The following is a 15,948-nucleotide window of genomic DNA, read 5'->3' on the forward strand; positions in this document are numbered from 1 at the left end:
GATATTGACGGAGGTTGTGAACAGGGCAGCAACCGCCTCCAATACTGTATAACGGGACAATACGGCCATTTCCCTGCTGATCCGTTTTGGATTTCGGCAGCCAAACAAGAATGGAATCAGAAAATAGGAGGACATCATCTTTTTGTAAACCGCCTTGTAAAGAGGTCCGTAGTGATATTAAGTCGCTAATGCGAAAAGCCCCGAAAAACAAAAGGGTAAATGCAGAAGGAAAAATTAGTGTTTCAGAAGAATCAGCACACACACCTGGGAGAGCGAGGAGTAGTAGTTGATTCAAAATGGCAGGGGAAATTGCTCAATGTTTGTCTGTTTTTGCGCAGGAGGACTTTTTCCAGCCCTGAACAATTTCTAGAGGCTCTTTGAGACCGCATGGCCAGTGGCGATTACTCTGTTATGATGAACCCGTATCCCCTGTTCTTTATTTGTGACATCGAGCCATCGGAGCCAGGTACTGTGATAGGATCGGAAGGTGGTAGGAGCTATGGATTCCTTCATCAGGTTCAACAATTCTCTGAAACGATGTTCCATAAGCAGGGTGGCACTGCAGTTGCCGACTGCTCCGCGTGTGGAGCCAGACTGCGAAACCTGGTCATCTGGACAGAGAGTCTGCTAAATCATTGCGTACCCCAGGAACATGTTTTGCCTTAAACCAGAAATGTAGCTCTAGGCAACGGAGGATGAAATGGCACAGTCGGGTGAGGACTGGGAGAGATATTGTCTGTCAAGAATACTATGCGTCTTTTTTTTATCTCCTCTCCCCAAACCACGACCGCTGCTACTATGAGATAGAGCTCCAGACATGTCAGATTACGGAGCAATGGAGACCCTTCCCACGACTGTGGCCATGCTATAGCAAACCATTTACCCTGAAAGTAGCCCCCCATGCCTCACCATGGTGATGGATCATGTGACGGACCATGTGATGAGCGCAGTGATGTCACCACAGGTCCTTTTTCTACTGCACAGCAAAGATGAAGACAGAAGAGAAGCCGGGCTGCACGAACAAGTGGATTAAGGTGAGTTAAATTATTATTATATATTTTTTTTTAACTCCTCCAGCCCTTTTGTACTATGCATTCTGTATTAAGAATGCTATTATTTTCCCTTATAACCATGTTATAAGGGAAAATAATAATGATCGGGTCCCCATCCTGATTGTCTCCTAGCAACCTGTGCGTGAAAATCGCACCGCATCTGCACTTGCTTGCGGATGCTTGTGATTTTCACGCAGCCCCATTCACTACAATAGAGCATGCTGCGATTTTCACGCAACACACAAGTGATGTGTGAAAATCACCGCTCATGTGCACAGCCCCATAGAAATGAATGGGTCTGGATTCAGTGCGGGTGCAATGCGTTCACCTCACGCATTGCACCAGCGCAGAAAACTCACCCATGTGAAAGGGGCCTAAAGGTAGCCTTTTTGGAAGACAGGACTTGGGACAGGAGGCCTTTTAAGTTGGTCAATATTTGTTGGGGTAAACAAAATACTATCCTATCTGCATCGGTTTCAATAGCTAAAAATGTAAGGACAGTTAGTGGACCCTCTGTTTTTATCCATGCAGTGGAAAGTGTCTAATCCCTGCTGGGCCTATGAAAAGGAAATCGTCTAAATAATGCAGTAAAGATGGACGTCCTGGCTCCTCTGAGACCACTAACTGTAAGAAGGAGCTAAATATTTAAAAGTAGCAACAGGATATGGAGCTTCCCATTGGTTAGCTCATATCATAGTACAGCCGTAGCCAAAAGTTTTGAGAATTACATAAATATTGGAATTTGGAAAAGTTGATGCTTAAGTTTTTATAATAGCAATTTGCATATATTCCAGAATGTTATGAAGAGTGATCAGATGAATTGCATAGTCCTTCTTTGGCATGAAAATTAACTTAATCCCATAAAAAACCTTTCCACTGCATTTCACTGCTGTCATTAAAGGACCTGCTGAGATCATTTCAGTAATCGTCTTGTTAACTCAGGTGAGAATGTTGACGAGCACAAGGCTGGAGATCATTATGTCAGGCTGATTGGGTTAAATGGCAGACTTGACCTGTTAAAAGGAGGCTTAAAATCATTGTTCTTCCATTGTTAACCATGGTGACCTGCAAAGAAACGCGTGCAGCCATCATTGCATTGCATAAAAATGGCTTCACAGGCAAGGATATTGTGGCTACTAAGATTGCACCTCAATCAACAATTTATAGGATCATCAAGAACTTCAAGGAAAGAGGTTCAATTCTTGTTAAGAAGGCTTCAGGGCGTCCAAGAAAGTCCAGCAAGCGGCAGGATCGTCTCCTAAAGAGGATTCAGCTGCGGGATCAGAGTGCCACCATTGCAAAGCTTGCTCAGGAATGGCAGCAGGCAGGTGTGAGCGCATCTGCACGCACAGTGAGGCGAAGACTTTTGGAAGATGGCCTGGTGTCAAGAAGGGCAGCAAAGAAGCCACTTCTCTCCAAAAAAAAACCCATCAGGGACAGATTGATCTTCTGCAAAAAATATGGTGAATGGACTGCTGAGGACTGGGGCAAAGTCATATTCTCCAATAAAGCCTCTTTCCGATTGTTTGGGGCATCAGGAAAAAGACTTGTCCGGATCTTCTCATCCAAGGGAGTGGGCTCACTCACAATTTTGCCCAAAAACACAGCCATGAATAAAGAATGGTAACAAAACACCCTCCAACAGCAACTTCTTCCAACAATCCAACAACAGTTTGGTGAAGAACAATGCATTTTCCAGAACGATGGAGCACCGTGCCATAAGGCAAAAGTGATAACTAAGTGGCTCGGGGACCAAAATGTTGACATTTTGGGTCCATGGCCTGGAAACTCCCCAGATCTTAATCCCATTGAGAACTTGTGGTTAATCCTCAAGAGGCGGGTGGACAAACAAAAACCCACTAATTCTGACAAACTCCAAGAAGTGATTATGAAAGAATGGGTTGCTATCAGTCAGGAATTGGCCCAGAAGTTGATTGAGAGCATGCCCAGTCGAATTGCAGAGGTCCTGAAAAAGAAGGGCCAACACTGCAAATACTGACTCTTTGCATATGAAGTGCGTGTAATTATATTTCACTACATCACAGAAACAACTCAAACAAAGATCTAAAAGCAGTTTAGCAGCAAACTTTTGGCCATGACTGTAGTAGTTTCCCTGAAAAAACAGCGTAGGAGGTGGAAGCATTCATGGTGAACCGCCAAGAGATGGAAAGCAGACTCAATGATGGGTTTTGCCATCAATGTTCCTTGACCAGCTTGCAACAATTCGAGTAGCGCCCTATCAAAAGGAATTTGAGTGAATTTTTCACTCAACTGATATAAAAATTTTTTTTTTGCGACCGCCTCTGGATAATCTTTGGCTGAATTCACATTGTCAGCAAAAGATTGGTCGTCGCAGTGAGTGAAGGTCCTAAACCCAGATAGTTTTGGGATAATGGGCGAGTCTCGGTTCCATCCTTAGGCTGTTCACTGGCGTCCTTCCTACAAGAGGGGGCAGGAGCCGTGGATTTTGCTGCCTCCAGCTTTGCATTCTCAAAGCCTCGCACTGCTAGGTGTGATCCACCGCTGTGGGAACAGGAGCTGTAATATCTTGGGATTGGCTCTGTAGGCCAATGCTCCGCTGTGTGCACCAGCCCTTCCTGGAAAGCTGTGAGGTGCAGGATGACTATGGAGTCATTACCAGAAGCCACTGGTTGACATCCTGGCTTTCCCAAGTTAAATCATGTCACGCTACCATGACCTGCGGAACTGCTTGTCATATATAACCCAGCATGAATAACCGTCCAGATCATGTCAGGTAAGAAAACAATGGGGGGATGGCAATTCCGGGAAACACACACCAAGGATGCTGGCAAATTAGAGAAGCCTTGAGCCAATTCTCGATTGTTTAGATTAGACTTGTCTACCTCAGAGTCATCTGGACGTTTAAATTGTTCATCCAGATCATCTGTTCGGCGACTAAAGAATAAAGATCTACATACTGTTGGGCCCAGATTTTTTCTTTTACTTCGTCAGCCAGGTACCAGCTCAGCAGCGACACCGAACAAGCAGGGGCCCCCGAAATAGCGGAAAACCGGCTCTGGCTGTCTACCAACTGCTCCGCTACCAGGGTAGCAAAAGAATAGTTGGAATTACCAGAAGGGGGTGGGTGAAGATGGTGATGTGCTGTAATGTTCTGTGTACTATCGGTAACCGCCTACTCCACGCTGAGTCCCAGTTACACTTACCTAGTGGACACTCTGGACCGTGCCCTACATATGGGTGAATCGTCTAAACTGGAGTCGCGATGTCTGTGATATCCCTCACCGTGACAGAGAGATTCTTGGAAAGGCTCCGGCAAATGAGCGGAAGCCGCCGTGAAGCGGAACGGTGAGCAGGTGAAGCATTGTTGCGGAGGCTGGACACTGGTGAGTAAATATTAGGTTGAGGCCTAAGGGATCTGGAGCGGTGGTAGCAGAGGTGCGACAGCGGGAGCTATCTGCGGTAGATCCTCTTGCTGATGATACAGGTGGAGAGATGGGGGTTATGAAGGTGTAGCCGCAAGGCTCACAGACTCAGGAGACATACTGTTAACAGTGCTGGGATGCACAAGTGATATGCTAACATGGGGATCAGTATACAGAGGGGACTAGTGACATGTGTGAAAACTGTCAGCTCACTTCTGTTCTTTGGATGGGACTTCCTATAGAAGAGGCTCTGTAAATTGCTGCTTCAGGCCTATTGCTGGCAGTGCTGGGGTTAATGAGAACAGGACTGTGCGGGGGAGGCAGCACCTGGATGCAGCCGTGGGCTGGCTGGTGAGTGGCCCTGCACTCCTGAACTCTGGGCACAGGAGGAGAGCTCTGGAAACATAGCAGGATGGAGTGGGCTGTGAGTGAGGATGATTGCTGTGAGGAGCAGGCTCTGTCTGATGGGCTCCATTAGTGTCTGCAACCACTCCAGAATTCTCACCATCCTGTGGGGACTGGTGGGGGACATACTAGACCTGATGTGGAGGGGAGGGAGGGGGCTGTGATAGGGATGATGCAGTGTCCCACTCATGATCGTGGGCACCGCAAACTAGTTTGATTGTGTTTTATTATGATATATTATGCCTGTATGCTGCACTTCATCTCATGTCATATTCTCCCATGTCACCATGTGATTCTATGTGTAAGATCCTTTACACAGGCCTAGTTAGGGTGCACTACACTAGTTTCTCCACTAGATGGGGCAGTGTTACAGTGTATATATAGCTTAGCTCAGGCCTAGTTAGGCAGTGTCTAGTGAAGTCTAGTCAGTGAGCAGCCATGATGTAGCTGCCTGCTGGAGGGAGGCCTCCTGCCTCTCTGCACTCTCTTGTACACTGCCACAGCTCTGCGGCGGTGTGCTGTTTGTCAGCTAAACATAGTAGTTTCAGCACGGCCTGTTACCGCTTCCCCACTGCAGTGCTACACTGCTTCCAGCTACTCACTGATGGCTGACTGGTGCTGCAAGATGAGAATTCAGAGGTGGAAGTGGAGGAGGAGAAGGGGGGGGGGGGGTTGTAGATACTAATATAGGTGGTGGCGGAAATCCTGATGGAAGTATGGCCTGCAATCCTTGGCGTCGGTAGCACCTGTGCCATCCCAGGGTACGGCTCACTCCCAGCCTCCACAACGTTCACCCAGTGTGCCGTCAGGGAAATGTAGCATCCCTGGCCAAAATCACCTGTCCACGTGTCAGTAGTTAAGTGGACCTTGCCAATAACTGCGTTGGTCGGGGCACGGGTGATGTTACGGGACACATGCTGGTGTAAGGCGGGGACGGCACACCGGGAAATATAGTGGCGGCTGGGGACTGAGTAACGAGGGACGTGTCCACAAGCCTAAATGGCAACATTTCAAGGCCATTTGGAAAGGTGTGCATTTAGTGCTATGGCCTGTGGGTAGGTGGCTGGGTATTTGCGCTTTCGATCGAAGGCCTGGGGTATGGACCTCTGTACACTGTGCTGTGACACAGAAGTGGAAGTGCTAGCTGATGGTGCTTGCGAAGGTCCAGGTGCAGGGCAGGAGGCATCCGGGCCTGCATCTTCGACAGGGGATTGGCCAGCACGTAACACAGGATAAGAGGAGGCAGCGGTGTGACCCACAGACACTGGATTGTGGACCCAGGTGTTCGGCCCATCTATTAAGGTGCTTTGATGCCATGTGGCGGATCATGCTAGTGGTGGTGAGGTTGCTAGTGTTCACGCCCCTGCTCATTTTGGTACGGCACAGGTTGCAAATGACAATTCTTTTATCGTTCTCACTTTCCTCAAAAAAGCGGCAGACTGCGGAACACCTACCCCTTGACAAGGGAGGTTGCCGCAAGGGGGTGCTCCGGGGAACAGTTGTGGGCCTGTTTAGTGTGGCCAGCATTCTCCCTTTTGTCACCCCACTGCCTCTTCCAGCCTGTTGCAGTGCTGCGGATCCCTCCCCCTCTGTACTTCTGTCCTCGCACGGCTTGCCACCTTTCCAGATTGGGTCAGTAATTCCATCGTCCACCACCTGCTCTTCCACTTCCTCACTCTGGTCATCCTCCTGACTTGTTGACCTAACAAGCAGCTCAATTATTGACAACTGTGTCTCATCATTAACCTCTTGAGAATCAGTGCACAAGATCTCCTCATGTCCCTCTTCAAGCAGGCTTGGCGAGAGGCCCAAATCAAGGAATGGCGATGAAAAGAGCTCCTTCAGAATATCCGAGTGTGGGATCACTTGTTTGCCAAGGACTCTCCATGGTGGTAGGAAGGAGGATCAGGGTGAGGATTCTGTTGACCAGACTCTTGGCTACTGAGACTGGACTTTGAGGAAGACAGGGTGGTGCTTAACCGACTGGAAGCATTATCTGCTGCAATCCAACCGACCACCTGGTCGCACTGGTGTGACTTCAAAAGTGGTGTCCTGCGCCGCTCTGCAAACCGGGACATGAAGCTAGGTATTGTGGATGAGTGTGTTTCTTGTGCTCTGGCAGCAGGCGCAGTTCAGGCGCACCATCAGAAGCACAGCCACTTCCCTGTCCCTTACTGCTCGCCTTGAGCATATTAAATGGTATATATGCTTGCAAGTATGTCACATGTGCAGTAGCACAGGTTTTGTAAGTGTATATACAAATAAATTGAATGTGAGAGATATTAGGATGCGCAAACTTTATACAGGAGATGTAGCGCAGGTAATGTTGCTGTCAACAGCGGCCAAACAATTGCATGCAATTTAGCGTAGGTTGCGCTAGTAATATATGTAGCAGCCAGATAAAACAATAGTCCTTAAAAGGACATTTGGGTCTATAGCACCTTTCAACACTAAACAATTTCTGTCCCTTCTGCTGCAGCTCTCCCTGACTAAGACTGAGCCGAACCAGGTGTCATCGGGTGCTATATAGCACCCAATGACGGGTTCCAGCCAGCCAATCATTGTAATTCCAGTAACCATCATGGCTACGACATTACAGTGAGTGCCAGTACCTCCCCGCACGTTTATTGACTGGGTAGCAGTCAACAAACATGCGGGAAGGAGACTCGAGCATCGCACTCGAGTACATGCGGTGTTCAGCCGAACACCGCAACTCGCCGAGCGTGGTGATGCTGGAGTCAAAATGGTGTTCAGTCAAGCATGCTCGCTCAACACTACTATGTTTATAAAGCATCTATTTCACTTTCTTTAGCAAAGAAGTCGGATGAAGTAGATGAGATGAAGGGTGACTTTTTTTTTAATTAGTTTTCTTTTCAATTACAATTTCTTCCACTTAGGGCTCGTTCACACGACCGTGACGTTTTTTGCCGGTCCTGCAAATTGCAGATCCGCAAAAAACTGATCCCGCCCGTGTGCCTTTCGCAATTTGCGGAATGGAACAGGAGGCCCATTGCCCATTATAGAAATGCCTATTCTTGTCCGCAAAACGGACAAGAATAGGACAGGACTCAAAATTGTTGCAGGGCCACGGAACAGAGCAACGGATGCGGACAGCACACAGATTGCTGTCTGCATCTTTTGCGGACCGATTGAAATGAATGGTTCCATATACGGACCGTATGCGGAACGCAGAAAACGGGCCGCATACGGAACGCAAAATACGTTTGTGTAAACGAGCCCTTAATAAAATAAAAAATATTGGGAAACTGGGTGGGGCAAAGTTTTGCTATAGGGGCCCATGAGATCTGTGTATGCCCCTCTGTCCACCCTATGCCATCCATTTTTTTGGTCTTCTTTCTTTACTACACAATCTTTGTTGAGACACACATGGGGTTTTCTCTACACTGTATATAGGCTATCCCCACTCATATTTTACCTTTTTCTTAATTTTTCCACATAAATCAATTTACTGCCTGTCAGTGGCTATATCAATAATAACAACCAAGTTTTAGATTTGTGTTTTTTTTTTATTAATTACATTTTTTTTACAGTTTTTTTTTTTTTTACAAAAACAGCAGCTCCAGATGTTACATGGAAGTCTATAGGAATTTTTTGATGCAGCACATGCAGGTTTTTGTAGTGATGTTTTTTTTACACTTTTTTTTGGGTGTATGGTGTTTTTGTCCCCCATGTTCTGGTATTTTTCTCCCATAGACATCCATTGTTTGTTTTTTGCCCTGCTTCAAAACAAAAGTGGAACTTTTCAATGTTTTTTGTATTTTTTTTTCTGCTGCTCTATAGAGGAAGCGACATTTTGCAATGACAAGTATTATTAAAAACATGTATGCTCAAGAATATTATATGGCTAAAAATGCTTAATGTACCACCTAAAAAACAATTTTTTTAAAATTCTGCCTACGTTTACTGCGCTGGCCAAATATGACATTCAACAAATTCATGTAACAGTCCATTATCAAGCAGAAAGTTCAGAAAAATCCCATTATGTTGTGTCTGTAAGCTGTAGTTCATAAATGGTAGTAGTTTTATACTGGTTAACATACGTGCTTTATGAGACATGTTAGCTAAACTAAATGCGTTAAGCAATTGCTTTTCAATGGCTTTTGTTTCAAGATAACGCAATGAGTTAAGAAATTTGAGTTAAAGGGAACCTGTCACCAGTTTTATGGTGTCCTAACTAAGGGCAACATAAATAAGTCACTGATTCTCTTAGCAAAATGTTGGGTCACTTTCTTTAATTGACCCAGTCAATCTGCCAACATCTTGTATTGAAAAGCTCCAGCTGATAATGATGAGTCCTGAATATTCATGAGCTCCTGACTCTCCCCGCCCACCTGCTGCTGATTGACAGTTATTTTCCATATGAATCAGCAGCAGGTGGGCAGCGGAGTAGCTATAGCTCTGAATTAAATATACGCTGGACTCAATGACATCACGCTGGACTCAAATCAGTTCATTAGCATGCGGCATCTTTGTGTGTATATTATGAGGTAACCATCTGTCACACCAGTAAGTGAATACATCTATGGTACTTTTTTTGTAGTTAATGATTGTATATAATTAGTTAGATTATAATCAAATATCCACATGACAGGTTCCCTTTAAGAGTGAGTGTGTTACCCCTGCTACATCTGTAGTTCCACGATTTTGTATTTCTGGAGTTTAATAATATTACAGGCTATAGCTACTAGAGATGGGTTGTTGATCCAGGGAGATATTCTGATTGCCTGATTGGAGTCGGGAAGGAATTTTTTCCCCTAAAGTGTGGAAATTGGCTTCTACCTCACAGAATTTCTTCGCCTTTCTCTGGATCAACTTGCAGGATAACAGGCCGAACTGGATGGACAGATGTCTTTTTTCGGTCTTATAAGCTATGTTACTATGTTAATTATCTGCCTGTAGGTGTTTATGATGACACCACAGGAGCATCATTGATGTGGAGAGGAGACGAAAGGCACCTCTAGGCCATGCTGTACAGTTCCAACAAGCAAGCAGCTGCATGCGTACGATAGAAGATCCCGAAAGGAAGACAAACGTTGGTAATTATGGCCCAGAGTGAGAAACCATAAAAATTAACCTCTAAACCGTTGTCAAATCGGATCCGAGCTCCAAAGGCTGGCATAATCCAGAACTGTGAGAAGACAAGAAACAAGACTCAGTAAAGGAACAGCACAAGGACAGTAACTGCATTAAACTATCAGATGTAAAATAAGATATGATCATTAAAAAAGAATGGTTGAAATAAAGGCTGCAACTAGATTGGAAATATTTTTGTAGGAAACCAAACCTATGCCATAAATTTCCAATAGGTGCCATAAGTGTAGAAATCTTCTTTACTTTAGACATAGAGGATGTCCTGTTCTTACTATCCTGAGTATAACAGATCATGGGAGAGATCTCTGTATTGACCTTAATATATTTACACATACGGCAATTATTAGACTAGCTGTTCTCAAATTCAAGTCTGCACTCAGCTTTTCTAAACAGGACTACTTTACTACTCTGATATCCTCTTTCTCCCGTAAACCCTAACAACTGTTTAATACCTTTAACTCTCTACTTTATCCCCCATGGCCCCTCCAACAACCCTCAAGTCAGCTGAAAACTTTGCCATATATTTTAGAGACAAAATCAATCTGTGAAATCTTTAAACACCCCCACTACACCCCTACACAGCCACCCAATGCTCTTCCCATATAACCCGGTTTACCACTGTCACAGAATAAAAGCTTTCCACCTGTGTCCTTAACTCATTCCCATCCCACCTCATCCCTAATTTCAACACTATAGTTATCCCTGTCTCAACCCACTTCTTTAACCTATTGCTAACCACTGGCATCTTCTCTTCTTCTTTTAAACACTGCAACCGTCACATCCATACTCAAGAAGCCTCCCCTGGGCCCATCCTCTTTATCCAGCTATCGTCCCACTTCACTGCTCCCATTTGCATCCAAAGTCCCTGAACAACATATCCATCTCGAATTGTCCTCTCACCTTTTATCGCACTCACTTTTTGATTCGATGCAATCCGGATTCAGACCCAAACACTGCACTGAAACTGCCCTAACCAAAGTCACCAACGATCTGCCAAAGCTAAACGTCACTACTCGGTGCTCCTCCTTCTTGACCTTTCTGCTGCCTTTGACACTGTTGACCACTCTCTCCTCCTATAAATCATCCTTGGCATCAAAGACCTAGCCCTCTCCTGAATCTCCTCGTACCTCACCAAGAGAACCTTCAGCGTTTCCCATTCATACACTACCTCCTCATCACGCCCCCTCTCTGTTGGTGTCCCTCAAGGCTCTGTCCTGGGTCACCTACTTTTCTCCATTTATACATTCGCCCCGGGGACAGCTCATAGAGTCGCATGGCTTCCAATACCACCTCTATGCTGTCGACACTCAAATCTACCTCTCTGGCACCAATGTTTCTTTGCTGCTAACTTTGCATGTGTGTCAGCTATATTCTTCTCCTCCCGCTTTCTAAAGCTTAACTCAGACCCCCTACCTGACCTATCCATTACAGTTATTAGCAGAACACTTTCTCCAGTCTCGCAGGTCCCCTGCCTGGGGATAACACTTGATTCTGCCCTGTGCTTTAAGCCACACATCCAAACCCTCACCTCCACCTGCCGTTTTCAACGTAAGAACATCTCTTGTATTCGTGCCTTCCTCACCTCTGAGTCAACTAAAATACTATGCTCTCGTCATCTCCAGCCTGGACTACTACAACATTCTCCTGTGTGGCCTCCTATCCAGCACTCTCGCTCCCCTCCAATCTATTCTTAACGCCCAGTGAATTCAGTTTAAAATACTTACAACTACATATAAAGCTGTGCACAACCTGTCCCCTCCTTATATTTCTGACCTGCTTTCCCGATACATCCCCACACGTAATCTCAGCTCCTCACAGGACCTCCTCCTTAGTTCTCCTCGACTACAAGATTTCTCACGTGCCTATCCCCTACTCTGGAAATCACTACCCCAACACATCAGACTCTCCCTTAACATCCAAACCTTTAAGAGTAACCTGTAAACCCACCTTTTCAGGAAAGCCTACCATCTGCAATGAGCATGCCACACAGCTACATGAGCAGCCTATACCATTACCTACTATGTTCTTCCCTTTCCTTATAGATTGTAAGCTCTTGCGGGCAGTGTCCTCTACCTCTCTGTACAAGTCTGTTGACACTTTCTTGTTTATTATATTTTTAGATTTGTATAACCCCATCTGGATGTACAGCGCCATGGAATTAATGGTGCTTTTAAACAAATAATAATAATTACCCCTCAGCCATGTTTTTTTTCTTTTACTAATTAACTCTATAATTTGAATCATCTTTTTAGATCCTGTAGTCTACCCATTAAATGTATTCCTTCAGTTGCCCGCCTTTTAACCCATTCAAGTTCTTCTATGTCTCTCTTGTGCATTCTTGCCAAAAATTGTACACACTGGGGAAGATTTACTAATCCTATAGGTGGCTGTCTAGACCTGCAGCAGATTTGTCACAGGGGCTCAGGCTGGATGATAAATTTGGTTCATGACTATGGAACTTACTGGTTGGGTTATGAGAGTATTTTATGACAGAATTGTGGTGCCAATTTGGTGCAAAATATCACATCTTAGGCCACTTCTCTTGCCCACTAAACCACACCCCTTGATCCCTTGTGGTACCTCACTAATAATGGCAAACCCTCAAATACCCACCTCTGTAGTACCCCACTAGTAATGGTGACCCCACCAACACTGACCCATGTGCTACCACACTGGTAAGGGTGACCCAATCTGAGTATGTACCGTTAATAACCCTCCTCTGTTTTCTATCATTAGCCAGTTATTTACCCCAAAACATTATATATTTTCACCCAGTCCAAGCATCCTCATTTTATGTACCATGTTTTCTGGGATACAGTATGAAATGCTTTGGGGGGGAAATCTAGATGTATGACATCCAATAATTGACATTGGTCCAGTCCATAGTTGCCAACTGTCCAGAATTTGCTGCACCTGATTTTTAGAGACAGTCCACGCAAATTTGCACTGTCCCCAGTCAAAAAATTGGTGGGGCTAACAAAAACTCCATCCATAATATAACCTATAACTTACTATTATGTTAGTGAGGAAAAGAAACAAGTAAATGTCTTTCATGGTTTTTCTTTTCTTGAGGTGAGTTTTGATGTGAGCTGTCAAGGTTTCTCTTCTTGTCATTTTCTGCTTTGAATTTGTGGAGGCACCAGTAAGAGATTGTCGTTTTTCCATATCTATCTGCTTTATGGTTTCATGTGGTTCCGTATGCCTAGAGGGCCTGAATAATACATTGGGTGGAAGACGATGGAGCCCTTCAATGATAAAAAAGTTTTGTATAGAGTGCTGAAAGATCATCAAGACTGAATAACTAAGGGTTAGTCCACACAAAAAGCTGAAGGGTTGTGTAGACACCATGGCTATAATAGAATAATAGGAGATAGAGTATTGGCCTAATGTTGCCAGAAGTAGTAGAGCCATATCCAGCGTACGACTTGGGTTCTTCTCATTGTCCATGCTTCTTTTATCTAATTTGAAGATAATAAGCCCCATTATATTGGCCAGGCACATGAGAATGAGGCTGACCACGTGAAAAATGTAGAAGGTAGTCAGTGAGAACCATTCAGCATGATTTGTATCCCTACTCATTTCATACAAGATGAACATCGCTAGACCAATTATCAAAATGAACAATCCAGATAAAAGTCCCAGGAGGGGAATATGTTGACGGATTCCTGGTCCTATTCCATGGTAGTGGGATGCACTTTCATCAATTTGACGTCCTACATTCTTCCACATGATGTAAAGCATAGCTGCAGCGAACAGATTATACTCAATGTTGAAGGGGTACAAATAGCTAATCGTAGTGGTGATGATTTCGCACAAAGATCTGCAGGCACATGTGTTCAAGTTCTCATCTTCTTCTGTAAAGGCAAACAAATGTGTTAGATTGTCTGACAGAGGCATATAGTCTACTACTATTGCATAAGGAAGAAAAATGTACATGTATTTTTTATTAAAGGGGGTCTGTCACTTTGAAAATAGTGTCTGAGCTGTAGACACCATGTTATAGAGCAGGAGGAGCTGAGTAAATTGCTATATAGTTTTGTGGGAAAAGATTTAGTGTATTCCTGCTTATTCTGGGCTTCAAAATCAAGGAGGCAGGCCTATCGGTGATTGACAGCCTTCTCCCTAACACTGTGCAGCCAATCACTGATAGGCCCGCCTCCTTGATGTCACAGCCCAGAACAAGCAGGAATTTTAAATAAATGAAATACTGAATCTTTACTCACAAAACTATATATCATTCTGCTCAGCTCCTCCTGCTCTATAAAATGATGCTAGTGACAGGTTGCCTTTAACCAGTTAGCAATAAAGCTTTATTTTTGCACTTTAAAGAGAGTCAGTCACAAGAGACTTCCTTATCCAACTAGACACATAGCATTAGTCCACCCTATTAAAGGGCAGTTTTTCTTTTGTTGATCTGCGGCTTTATTTTTGAGTTATGATACGTTTTCCTAATATGCAAATTAGACGTTTGGTGCAACAAGGGATCATTTATGGTCTCGTCCTACCCAATTCAGATTCCAAAAAATATTAGTGAAATTGTGAATTTACTTGGATATCTGTATTGATTACTAATAAAATGCGGACTAATTGTTATCTAAGTCACAATTAGCTATCCACAAACACAATGTAAATACATTATTACATGAATAAATACAAGAAACAGAACTGGATCGCACATCCTCAATACTATGCTTTTATCTAACTGCTTCTCAGCGTATTTTATCGTATACCTACCCCTATGCTGCATGCTAGACATAAGGCATTAGTATACAATTTCCAAGAGGCAACCTTGTCGCGGTGAGTGGGCCTATGCTTTTTGATCAAATTGTATACTAATGCCTCATGTCTAGCGATGATCACAAGGTATCCATGCCCTGAAGTAGCAAAGCAGCCCCAAACCATGATGATTCCTCCATCATGCTTCACAGTTGAGATGCAGTGTTGGTATGCAGTGTTCTTTTTCCTCTAAACATAACATTGCGCATTTAGTTCAACTTTTGTCTCTTATGGCCCTAAAACATTTCCCCAGAAGCATTGTGGAACATTTTGGTGGTCTTTGGCAAACCCGAGTGGCTTCCTTTGTGGTGTCCTTCCAAGAACCCCACTCTTGTGGTTTTCTAATAGTGGACATATAAATGTGTTCCACAGACTTCTGTAGGTCTTTTGCTGTTGCCCTTGGGTTCTTTCCCACCTCTTTCTTAACTCCTTAAGAACCGGGCCAGTTTTTCTTTCTGTGTTTTTTTTAATCCCTGCTTTCCAAGTTCTACAACATTTTAATTATTCAGCTCACATAGCCATATAAGAATGTATTTTTTGTGAGACAAGTTGTACATTAAAATGGCACCATTTAATTAACCGTAGATACCTTGTATTAGAAAACAAATACTTTTTTTGTGATGTGAAATTGAAAAAATAGTTTTTGGGGTTTTGTTATAACAGCGTTCACTATGTGCTAAAAATAACGTTACAATCTTATTCTGTAGGCAATACCAAATCTCTGCAGTTATGCTTCACTACTTTAAAAATATATAAAAACCTTTGAAAAGGAAATTGCATCTCATTACTCTGACGCTTTTTAATATTTAGGGTAGATATGATGTTTTATTAAATTTTTGAGAAGAGAAGGTGAACATATCGCACATTTTTGTTTTCTTTTTGCTATGGCAGTCATTATGCAAGAAAAATATTTTTAGATTTTTAAGTTTACATTTTTGGAAGTAGCAATACCTATAGTGTTTATTTTTCACTGTTTACTTACTTTTTATATGTAACATTGGGAATGGGGTGATTACCGTATATTTTCAATATTTTTGTAATTTTTTTTTAAATAAAAAAAAGTTTTTTAAATATGCTAACCTCTCATTGCTTGTGCCATAGACTGCAATACAATACTGTTGCACTCCATGGAATTTTTACAGGCTGCCTGTCAAGCCATACTTCAGGCACAGCATGGCATGCAGCTTAAAGGGGTATTC

At 43.7% G+C, this 15,948-nt stretch overlaps 1 protein-coding gene across 2 annotated transcripts in view; it reads right to left on the reverse strand.

Annotated features, from left to right (window-relative positions):
* Positions 1 to 9,393: 9,393 nt before the first annotated feature.
* LOC122941186 (proton channel OTOP2-like) overlaps positions 9,394 to 15,948 on the reverse strand; it is a 52,036-nt gene continuing 45,481 nt past the window's right edge. Inside the window, exons 5-6 of one of the 2 annotated variants that reach the window (XM_044298234.1) lie at positions 12,981 to 13,827; positions 9,394 to 10,010 (exon numbers count right to left, since the gene is read on the reverse strand). In XM_044298234.1, coding sequence (XP_044154169.1) covers positions 9,959 to 10,010; positions 12,981 to 13,827 — 899 coding nt within the window. In that variant the 3' untranslated portion in view covers positions 9,394 to 9,958. The remainder of the gene's footprint in view (positions 10,011 to 12,980; positions 13,828 to 15,948) is intronic. The other variant, XM_044298233.1, reaches the window with a different exon arrangement.

Source organism: Bufo gargarizans, chromosome 6 (genome assembly GCF_014858855.1).
Source record: "Bufo gargarizans isolate SCDJY-AF-19 chromosome 6, ASM1485885v1, whole genome shotgun sequence".
NCBI classification, from domain to species: Eukaryota; Metazoa; Chordata; class Amphibia; order Anura; family Bufonidae; genus Bufo; species Bufo gargarizans.